This window comes from Orcinus orca, chromosome X (assembly GCF_937001465.1).
Source record: "Orcinus orca chromosome X, mOrcOrc1.1, whole genome shotgun sequence".
NCBI classification, from domain to species: domain Eukaryota; kingdom Metazoa; phylum Chordata; class Mammalia; order Artiodactyla; family Delphinidae; genus Orcinus; species Orcinus orca.
Window position 1 is genome coordinate 91,944,565 of NC_064580.1, and position 12,237 is coordinate 91,956,801.

Consider the following 12,237-nt stretch of genomic DNA (forward strand, 5'->3'; position numbering starts at 1 on the left):
CCGCTTCAAGAACATTTCTCTTGGAAAGTGATAGGCAGCCATTTTGATAGGATGAGGCCTGATTTGAAAGGGCTTGGGTGATAGACTTGGTGATTTTGATCGACTTACCATAGAATCATGAGTTCTGGAGCAGGGATATGGCAGTGAGTTTATTTTGTGATTCCTGTTTTTTGTGATGCTAGCTAATGGGAAAATAGCAATCATTTGTTATTGTGAACACATTTTGTACCTTGGAGCCTGGCTCCTAGCATTCCTATCAGAGTTTGGATGCATCCCTGCTCTGGTGGGAAGCAGTAGGGGGAATCTTAAGGTTGACAAATGCAAACAACTTCTGATTATTAGTGAATTTTTGGGGGGAAAATCCCCACACAATTTCATCCCATAAAGATTTAATTAGTGCCTACTATGTACAATGCACTGGGCCTTGTCCTAGAGATACAAAGGAAATGAGGCACCCATCTAACTGGGAAGGAGATCTGTAGACAAACATGTGGTCAGAGCACTGCAGGGGAAAGAATTCACACAGGGCAGTGAAGTGCAGTTTTTTGGACGACGTGGCATTTGAAGCTGTCTTGGAAGATAAGTAGAATCTCAATTGATAGGCACAGAGGCAAAGTGGAAGGAACCAGAGAACAATGGCAGAGAAGTGAATGACATATCGGGGAGTGGTGAGTATTTACTGAAGGGTACGGTGTGTGAAGAGCTGTGGCTGGGGACAGGAAAGACAGGCAGTCGCTGGTGTGACAGGGGAGCTAGGCTTAGGGATTTGCATACCAGGAGCCACTGCAGGTTTTGAGTGGTAAAGGGACATGGTCTTGTACATCAGAAACATCACCTTGGTAGCAGTTTAAAGAACAGACTGGAATGGAAAACAAGATTCAGGGATGGCTTCCAAAAGTTTTGGCTTGGATGACTGAACATGAGAGACAGAGAAGATTTGGCATTGGAGATAAGCTCACTGGCAAGCATCCTGGATTTGAGAGAGTAGCAGAAAGCCGGCTAGAGGGGTTGGTGGGCAGTACTGATATCCTGTCTCCCACAGATACATTTGCAGCTGCAGCCTTCAAATTAACATCAGTGCATTTGAGAAGAGCTTCAGGCTAGTGGGTAATACCCAAGGAGGCTTATCAGGCCTGAGGTAATCAGGAGTTGAAGAGTTGGTTGTAATGCCTCACGTGGCCACACCTCCAGAACATAATTGAGGCTCTCATTTGGGATAAAGATTGAAGGAATGATCTTGACAAAGCATAGTACAGATTCTGTAATGAAAGGGTAAGGAAGATGGTTGCCAGCCCATTATTAAGTGTGATAACTGGGTTGAAATGAGATGAAGGACTTCATTTAGGCAGAATTTTCCCATTGACGAATAGTGGGGGGTAAAAGAGTGAAAGGAAAGCGTATAATCCAATCCATAAAAAATGTAAAAATGCTTTTTAAAATCTGAAGCAATAATCATTCATTGTATTTATAGAGCTGGAGTGGGGGATATTTTCTCTATTGATAGATACGGATGTGCGGATGAAATTTTAAAAATCAAGAAAATTTTCCCACTGACAGAACTTTATTTTAAAAATGACGAAACAACTCTGTCCATATTTCTAGACTGGGGGCATGAAGGCATATGTCCAGCAGCTGGGGCACAGGCCACTCACTTCTTAGGGAGTTTGACTTTTTGTGCTCGGAGGCTGCCCACTAGAGGCAGACGGCGTACACTGTGATGCATATAAATAAAAAGAATTTTGTCTTTAGGCATGTGTTTGAAGGAGAGCTGAGAGAGAAACAGAGGGTGTACAACTCCCACATTAAAATATTAGAAATAAGGAGAGTAATGTATTCAATAGGCATAATACATAATAAGTACAAATATTAAACATAGAACTCTATTTCTAGGCTGTAATGTTAGGAATTGGGTGATCATCCTTAGATATTTAATTTTAAATGAGTCAATATGGGTCAGATAAAATTTATCCAAGTTTTAGGACTGATCTTCAGAGGTTAAATCAAGTACACAGATTATTAATAATTCATTACTCTGTAAAAACTGTATAATTCAGAGGTAAATAATTGGCATACATTATTTGATGGTTATTATTCCCACAATGGTTATTATTTAGGGACAGACTATTACTCAGCTGGAAAGGTCCGCTCTACTGAACAGGCATGTGCTATTGGAATACATATGACAATTTGGATTAGCACCAAGCAAATTTTAATATTTTAATGTCTCATGGACTGGGATGAGGAGTATAGGAGGCAGTATATAGAACACACAGTGGTTAAGAACATAGGTTCTGGAGTTTAACTCACCTGCATTGGGGTCCAAATTCTGCCATCACAACCTGAGTGATCTTGAGCAAGTCACTTAAAGTCTCTGAGCTTTTCTTTTCTCCTCAGTAAAATTAGAAGAGCAAGAGTCCCTACCTCCCGGAGTTGACATGATAATGAAATGAGAAAACTACATGCAAAGCACCTGTCACAGTACCTACCTGTTTTGTACTGAGGGCTCAATGAATGCCAGTAGCTGCTGTTGCACCTTTCTAAGCTGGGTCATTTACCTGGCATATGTAACCTGGTCATCCAATTTGAGCAAGACCTTAGCTACATGCTCAACTTTTGGCTCCCCCTATCACCCACCCCCAAGGACGCATTCCCAGAGGTTGCTGTGATCCCTCCTCACAACCAGTGATTGGCAGATAGCAAATCCTTATTTTTAGAAATTAGGTGGGGAAAATCTACCGTGCTACACAAAAACTTGTGCAGCCCGCCCTCTAGTGGTATTTTGATGAATTGCCCCCAACAATTGCCCCGTTGATTCACAAACAGGAGAGCTGGCCATAAAAATGAATGGGATATGCGGCTGCTTCCCACTAGCTATCTACCTTACGTTTGGCAGTGTATATATGTTCATGCCTCTCTCTCGCTTTGTCACAGCTTACCCTTCCCGCTCGCCATATCCTCAAGTCCATTCTCTAGGAGGTCTGTGTGCAGCCGCATAGCACATGGGGATCAGCTCGGTGCTTTGTGACCGCCTGGAAGGGTGGGATAGGGAAGGTGGGAGGGAGGGAGATGCAAGAGGCAAGAGATATGGGAACATATGTATATGTATAACTGATTCACTTTGTTATAAAGCAGAAACCAACACACCATTGTAAAGCAATTATACTCCAATAAAGATGTAAAAAAAAAACAACTCATAGGACAGTACAGCTAAGGAGGATGGATTTCACTGTATGTAAAATATATCTCAGTAAACCTGATTTTTTAAAAAGCAAAAAAAAAAAAAAGAATGGGATATATACAGCTGACATAGTTACCAGAAAACACCTGGTTTAACAAATCAATTTATTAATCAAGAACATATAATAAACTAATATTGGATGTACATCTCAGGCAAAGGACTTAAGTTGTAGTGAACATTATCAAGATATCTGGAGATTGCATATTTTCATATGCTAATTAGCCATTTTACCTAAAGAGATTCCCAGTTTGGGGCAAAAATCCAAAATTGGCAATCCTATGCATACCTATATATCCTATCCCCCAATAAAAACTGTAATGTACATAGCCATTAGAGTTTGTAATTTTACTGCATGCAATATTCTTTTTTTTCTAAAATAATATAATTATTGTTGTTGATAATAACATCTTATCCTCTTCTAGGGATTAAAAACTTTTCTCAGGACTTTGTTTTCACAGCAGATAGGTGTGACAGGATTTGCTTTTCCAGATGCATTGAGGAGGAAGCCGAGGCTTGTCTATAAGCAGGCTAAATAGGTTTGCTTTGGTCACCCAGGGCACTTTCCAGGATACTGCATTAGTTTTACCCCTAGGAATCTCCTCTTGGTAAAATAAATTGCGTGGACATTGGCATGTCCCTTTATATGTTTCATATGCTCCTTTTTTTTTTTGAATCTTCATGTCAAACTCCTTAAGCATACACTTGTTTTGCAGTTTGAAATGAAAATGATTAAAATAGAGACCTACGTTTTAAAGAAGTGGCTTTCTTTGCTGCATTGTAATTGTTTTGTATAGCTCAGATATCAAAGCATTTCTACCAACAAGACCAAACTAAGAGTAATGATTTTAAGCCTTACGGAAACCTAAATCAAGGGAACAGAGATGAGCATCTAGAGAAACACAATTGTTCTTTAAATACTTGAATTGCTGTTCATAACAAGACTCAAGAGTGAACAGGGAATGGATAATTTAGAAATAGGTATTTTTTAATGGAATGATGGGAATATTTATAGCCATACTGAGAAATTGTGAAGCAGAGGACAGGCATGCATTCAGTGATGCTTTTGATGGGTTTGTTCTGTAGCAAATTTCAATCCAACTGCAGAACGTTGCTGTGTTTTTGGGGGAAAACCATTTTCCTTCTTACAGTGCCTCTATTTACACTTGTGGCTGGTTAGTGAAACGTAGTTATCAAACCACCTGTGGGAGAAGCCAATCTGTCCAGAAACCACTTTTCTTAGAAGTCTTTCGGGGGCAAACCTACACAGGTGCGACTGGAGTTGTGAACAGAATAGGGCTGGATCCCTCTGTGAATGAGAGGCCTTGCTGATAAGGTCAAGTTTGCAGGTAGGCTTCCTCTGTGGGCTACTCAGTTCCATTATGTCCCCAACCTGGCCATAGCGTGCTCCCTTGTCACCTGCATCACAGATCTATTCATTCACCTATTTGCCAAATATATCTGGAGTGTCAAAGTGCATAGGGCCCTGAACGTGTGGCATGTATTACAAACTCCTTCTCATGACAGAAATGTGAGTTTTACTGGTGACTTCTGATGGCACCATCTTTGATCCCTGGAATGGCCCTTGGCAAATTGAGTTTTATGTGAGCCTTCTCCTCTTCCTGCCTTTTTGTGACCCTCTCATGCTTTCTCTCTTTTTTTTAACATCTTTATTGGAGTATAATTGCTTTACAATGGTGTGTTAGTTTCTGCTTTATAACAAAGTGAATCAGTTATACATATACATATGTTCCCATATCTCTTTCCCTTTGCTTTCTCTTAACCTTCCCTCTTAACCTCAAGGTTTCAATCCCATCATGTTCCCTTGCCACCTGAGTTTCCAGGCCTCTTACCTCAGTAGGCCCTTTTTAGTTGCTTCATCAGTCCCAAGTCTAAAGATAAATGCACCACATTGTAGTACTTCATCCCATCTTGCCTCTCTCTCTGTTGGTTTTCCTAGGAATAGCAATCCATTAAAAACAAATCATACCACCTTGCTGGAATCTAGTAGTGGTCCTATACTCTCTAGATATAAGGCTACAAGGCCTTTACTCATGGGAATGGATTTCCCATGAGTAAAGTTCAGCATGGGAAAATATTCGGTGTCAGATGGGCCTTCATGGATCATACACTTTGTCTGCTTTTTTTGGGAAAATCGCCTGAGGTCTCTTGAGATATGTTATATTGTAACCTGTATTGTGAGTACAGTCGCCCCCAACCCTGCCCGTATTCGCAGGTTCTACATCCTTGGATTCAACCAACCGTGGATGGAAAATATTTTTTAAATTTGCAGAAAGTTCCACAAAGAAAAACTTGAATTTGCTGCACACTGGCAACTTTTACATTGCATTTACAACTACATCACATTTACATTGTATTAGCTATTATAAGTAATCTAGAGATGATTTGAAGTATATCAGAAGGTATATGTAGGTTATATGCTACTACTAAGTCATTTTATATAAGGGACTTGAGCATTCACAGGTGTTAATATCCATGGGGGTCCTGAAACCAATCCCCTGCAGATACTGAGGTATGACTATACTAAGAGAAAAGAATAAAGGAATAACGTTTGGAATTTGTTGTCCTTATTATTGAATATCTATTCTCTGTCTATTGACTACTTTATAACTAAAGATTCCCTCTCTGCTACCTAAAGCAAGGGAACAGAAGAAAAGGAACCATAAATTTATTAAGTCAAATACATTTTGCTCAGCTAGTACTTAGAAGGAAATGAATTCTCAGTGTACTCGCAAGGTCCGTATGACAAAGCTAGTTGTAATGGCAGTTAAATGTCTTCAACTGCCTTTGAACATGATGGTTGTGTCCCAGGAGCAGATTTTTGATTATTTTCTATACCAGCCATGTCCTGTCACTAATGGGACAAACCAGCCTGTTAAACATTGTACAGGTGTAGATTATGCAACAGATTGTTTAGAGGAAGTAACTAAAGGGATTTAGTGTGCAAATGAAAAAAAATTCCAGATTTTTTTTTCTAACAAGTAGGTAGTTATAGAGGTTTGAAACTACTTCGCCAAGACAAATTTGTTAATTCAGAAACACTTGCTGTGCATCTTAGGGTTGGAGAAAACAAAAACTGGAATATTAAGGAGTTTAAAAAAAATTTATCCCCATATTTTCTTTCTATTAACAAACTTTTAAAATAAAGCTATGAGAAAAAATATATTCTCAAAAAAAAACAGTTTCCTCTCAGTTGTGTTAACGCATGGGAACAGTATCACAAATAATCCTTAAAAAGGAATAATATAAAATTAATTTAAAGATGATAAAACAATAAATATTAAAATTGCATTTAATACAGAGATGTATCATCAGTAATTTACCATGACCCAGAAAGTTTAACGAATGCAGATATCCCCCTCTCTGTTCTTGACAGTTATGAGAATGACAAATGACAGGTAAACAACTGATACTTGGGAGTGAATAAAAAAGCCCCCCAAGAGATAGCCAGATATCAGTACGTACTTAGTCCAATTCAGTTGTACCTTCTTGACTTCAGCAGTGCACAATGGTCATCAAAATTCATAGTGATGAATCTGGTGCCCTGTGAGTACTCAAAGTTCAAATGCCCTTCATTATAAATTTAGGATGAGTTATTTATTTGGTTATTGATTTATTTCTAATGAATACTTCACATACTATAAGAGGATTTGAGGCAACTTATAATAAAAGCTCCTATGCAGCAAGGCAGTGAAAAATGAAGTCACAAAGAGACATCAGAAACCACAGAGTTCAAAAACTTTCTTGGGCCATAGACCCCTTTGAAGATCTGATAAAGAGCTGTGGAACATCTCTTCAGAAAAGTATAGCTATGCAAATAGGCACAACCTTGAAGTCTATCCAGGCACTCTGCCCCTGGGTGTCCTTGAACCCCAGGTCAAGAACCCCTTATGTAGAGAAAGCAAAATCCTGAGGTAAGATAGTTATTTCACTTGAGCATTGCATTTAGCTCTGAGCTTCCTGTCAACTGAGGTTAAAAGATAAACACACTGGGTTGCAGAGTTCTCAACATCTAAAAAAGGAAGCAGATCAGTTCACAAAATGATAAGCGAAACATATAATTTTAAAATGACAGTGTTTATAGAGTTTATGAAAGGATTATTTTATAAAGGGTAATCAAGTAATATAATGTAGCACAATTTGATGAAATTCTTTGAAAATCAGCAATTGGAGGTAGAATAACTATGCTAATTGTATTGATTAGCATATAAAATTAGCATATAAAATTAGCCACAGTGTCTCATTTCCAACCCTTCTGGAAAAGAGAGAATTTATTGTATATGTCTTTCTTTAATGGTAGATTTACCCACCTAATATTATTTGATTAAACCTGACATTAATATAATATATTCCCATGAGCGTACACCAGCTGAGCAACAAGGGAGATCTAAGGGTATAAAAAGAAACTGAAGTGTGATTAAATATCTGCTATTAGTAGGTCATACCATGGAAAACTGGCATGTAGATAATGGCAAATAATCATTTTAGGTATCCACTGCTTCCAACCCAGGCATCTACTTTCTCAAAGGCAAATAAATAAAACAATGGTTCCTGTCACAATTACAGGCAGAGGCAGTATAGGATAGTGGTTAAGAACAGAGTCTTGGGAATCAGAGACTGGTTTTCCACCACTTATTAGCTCTGTGTCCATAGGCAAAGTTGCTGAACTTTTCTGAGTCTCAGTTTTCTCATCTATAACATAAGAATAATAAAAGGGTCAATCTCAGGACTGCTCCTAGGCTCTATATGGGTCCTAAGGAAATCTTTGTTTTGTGGGGCTCCTGTCTATATAAACAATTTGAGTCGCCAAAAATCAGCATGTCAGTGTCATTGTAGCCATCCAATCTCACAAAATTCTATTAAGCGGATGCCTCGTGACTGGCAGGAGTGATCCACTGGAATTGATATCTATCTGTGGGGCCCCAGGAAAACCCCATAGGTGTGAGTGCTGGAGCTCCTTGGAAGATCTAGTCAACCCAAAGTTTACTGCAGAGGACTGGAAATACCCCAAAGGCACAGGGCTAGGGCAGGAATCCTGCTTGCCCAGGTCTAAGGAGGATACTGATCTATCTCATAGGATCACTGGGAAGACTGAATGAGGTAATCTATGTAAAGCATGTGACTCAGTGTCTAGCTCATAGCAAGTCCTCAGTACGTGTTGGCAATAATTGTTGCTCTTCTCATTATTGTCAACAATGCTCACTGCATCTCATGCCCAATCTGGTTTTCTTTCAGTGGATGGCTGCATTGACTGGTCAGTGGATCTCAAGACATATATGGCTTTGGCAGGTGAACCAGTCCGAGTGAAATGTGCCCTTTTCTACAGTTACATTCGTACCAACTATAGCATGGCCCAGAGCACTGGGCTCAGGCTGATGTGGTACAAAAACAAAGGTGATTTGGAAGAGCCCATCATCTTTTCAGAGGTCAGGATGAGCAAAGAGGAAGATTCAATATGGTTTCACTCAGCTGAGGCGCAAGACAGTGGATTCTACACTTGTGTTTTAAGGTAAGTGCTGTGTGAAAACTGCTCAATGTCACGGGTGGTAGTCTTGCTTTGGGACTGGAGTGTGTATGGGTGTGCCTCATGTTATACAGTGGATATATTCTTGAAAGGCTGCAGTGCATGTGGAGCTTCAATAAATTCAATTCTAATTATTTATGGGAACAATATAGCAAGTTCTTATCACATTTTCATAAGATTCCCATTTACTATGTATTCTCATTTAATTCAGAAAATTTTGTGATTCATTTATTTCCCAACTCCACCCCTGCCCCAGGGTCTTATATAGATGGTCCCTGACTTAATTATGGTTGGACTTAGAATTTTGCAACTTTACAATGGTGCAAAAGTGACACACATTCAGTAGAAACCTCACTTTGGATTTTGAACTTTTTCCAGGCTAGCAATATGCGGTATGATATTATCTCATAATGCTGGGCAGTGGCAGGCAGTAAGCTGCAGCTCCCAGTCAGCCAAGTGATCATGAGGTAAACAACTGATACACTTAAAATCACTCTGTCCCCATACAACCATTCCATTTCTCACTTTTAGTACAGTATTCAATCAATTACATGAAATATGCATACTTCATTATAAAATAGACTTTGAATTAGACAATTTTGCCCAACTGCAGGCTAATGTAAGTGTTCTGACCACATTTAAGGTAGGCTAGGCTAAGCTATGATGTTCGGTAGGTTAGGTGTATTAAATGCATTTTTGACTTAAGATATTTTCAGCTTACTATGGGTTTATCGGGACATAACCCCAATTGTTAGTACAGGAAGATCTGTATTAAAAATTGTTTTGCATATCTGGCTATGAAAATGACCTAAAGTATCATTTAGGTCAGGGTCTTTCCTTTCTTATTGATGGAAAATAGCTTCAAATGCTTCTGGTGAAATTCTTCATGGGATTTACAATGTGAATTTGAGTCTACTGTATCTAAATATTCAACATGGGACCCTATAAGCACATGGTCATCCTGTGTTCCTATATACTATTCTGGGAAGATACCACAGACACAGTTCCTACTTGCAAGAAGTTTACAGTGAAAAGCAGTCTGTTTTATCCCCAGTGATTCCACAGTATGTCCTTCCTCCCCCCTCCATCCCAGTGTCAGGATCTCAAATCTCAGATAGAGACTGCATTAGGTGTTGAAGTAAGTAGTTGAGGTGACCTTTAAACCACTCTTCAATACTGCCATTTTAGAAGTGTCTGATCTTGCTCACCAGGGACCTGCACTCTACTGTTTGATTTTACCTTCTTGGAAATGCAGACCCTTCCATTTTTGTTTCCTGTGGACTTTGTCTGATGCCAAAGCTATGTCACCTCTTCATCAAGAGCACTTGGAAGCCCCTGGTGTGGCCTCATTGTTCAAAAGGGCAGGAGAACAAGGTGGTATATAAATAGAGAACCTTCTTGATGCTCTAAGAATCACTTTTGTATGTATATTGGGAGGAAGTGTTGGGGGAGCAAGTTTAGTCTCTTTGCGGTGGGCAAAAGCCCCAGGATATTGGCAAAAATAGCAATCATTCTGATCACACCCTTAGCAATAACCAGTATTTTCACCTCCTTGGACAGCTCTTGGCAGAAATGAGAAGTGGGTGTAATTCGGTTCCACTGTCTGACACTCTGTTCTTTACAGTGCTGCTACTCTCTCCCTGCTTACACCCTCTTCATTCCCACCTTCACTAAATCCTGCCAATCTAAAATAGATCTCTTTTCCTCCCCCTATTCCATTTGCTCTGTTTGTTTTGTTTTCACAAATTTAAAATTTTATTTGTAGAGCATCAGCCTACTATATACAGGTGCTATACTTATAATGAATTATTGAATTAATTACTGCTTACTTCCCCTGCCCTGCTTATTTCCCCAGTCTGGCTATCTCTCCTTTCTTCCTTCCTCTCCTCTCACCCATTCCCCTACCCTGAGAAATGCTAACAATATAGTGTGTATCCTTGCATACCTTCCCCTTATTCTTTTAATTATACAAGCATATCTACATGCGGATTTCTCCTCACTGTTTTACAAAATAAAAAGAGAGTTACATATTTCCATGCATTTTCTCTCCTTATTAAAAATACATAGTGGAAATATTTACAAGTCAATTGATAGAGAGCTCACTCATCCTTTTAAGTACATAATATTCGGTGTTGTTTAATAGTCTATGATACCACAATTTAGTCAATCATTTCATTATTGATGTGCATATACTTTGTTTCCAGTGCTTTTGTCCCTATAAAAAGTGCTGCAATTAAAACTCCCAATTTGCTTTTAAATACACTTCTAAATTTTAGAACAGTTTTAGATTTACAGAATTATTGCAAAGATAGTACAGAAAGTTCCTGTATGCCCTACACCCATATTCCCCTAGTATTAACATTTTCCATGACTGTGATACACTTGTTACAACTAATGAACCAATAGTGATACATCATTATTAACTAAAGTCCACATTTTATTCAGCCTTCCTCAGATTTTCCTTAATGCCCTTTTTCTGTTCCAGGATTCCATCTGGGATACCCCACCTTGCATTTGATCTTCGTGTCTCCTTAAGCTCCTTTTGGCCGTGGTGGTTTCTCAGACTCTCCTTGTTTCTGATGACCTTGACAGTTTGAGTAGTACTATTCAGATATTTTGTAGAATGTCCCTCAATTGAGATTTATTTTTTTCATGTTTATACTGGGGTAATGTGTTTTGGGGAGAAAGAACACAGAGATACAATACTATTTTCATCACATCATAACAAGGATGTGGAGTATCAGTATGCTTTTCCATTGTTGATATTGATCAGCTGGCTCAAGATAGTATTTGTCTTTCTCCACTATAAAGTTGTTCTTTCTTCACTCCCTTTTCAAATTGCCCTCTTTGGAAGAAAGTAGTTATTCACAGTCCATACATAAGGAGTGGTAGTTATGCTCCACTTCATTAAGACCAAAGTATCTACATAAAATTATTTAGAATTCTTCTGCATGAGATATTTGGTTTTTTCTCCCATTTATTTATTTATTCAATCATTTATTTATATCACAATGGACTCATGGATATTTATATTATACATTGGGTAATAATCCAATGCAATTGTATTTTCTGGGTCAAATTTATCCACCTTTGACCACTGGGAGCTCTTTCAGTTGGTACATCTGTTCCTCTGACATAATCTCCTCATTGTTTTATGTTGTTGTCTGTTTGTTTGTTTAGTATTTTCTTATATTTCAGCACTCTAAGATGTTCCAGGCTTATCTTTTTATTTTTATTTTTTTGCGGTAAAGGGGCCTCTCACTGTTGTGGTCTCTCCCGTTACGGAGCACAGGCTCCGGACGCGCAGGCTCAGCGGCCATGGCTCACGGGCCCAGCTGCTCCGCGGCTTGTGGGATCTTCCCGGACCGGGGCACGAACCCGTGTCCCCTGCATCGGCAGGCAGACTCTCAACAACTGCGCCACCAGGGAAGCCCCAGGCTTATCTTATATATTCCCT

General features: G+C 39.1%; 1 protein-coding gene across 1 annotated transcript in view; it reads left to right on the plus strand.

The window, feature by feature from the left end:
* Positions 1–909: 909 nt before the first annotated feature.
* IL1RAPL2 (interleukin 1 receptor accessory protein like 2) overlaps positions 910–12,237 on the plus strand; it is a 546,035-nt gene continuing 534,707 nt past the window's right edge. The window contains exons 1-2 of the mRNA XM_004285240.3: positions 910–1,099; positions 8,492–8,765. Coding sequence (XP_004285288.2) covers positions 910–1,099; positions 8,492–8,765 — 464 coding nt within the window. The remainder of the gene's footprint in view (positions 1,100–8,491; positions 8,766–12,237) is intronic.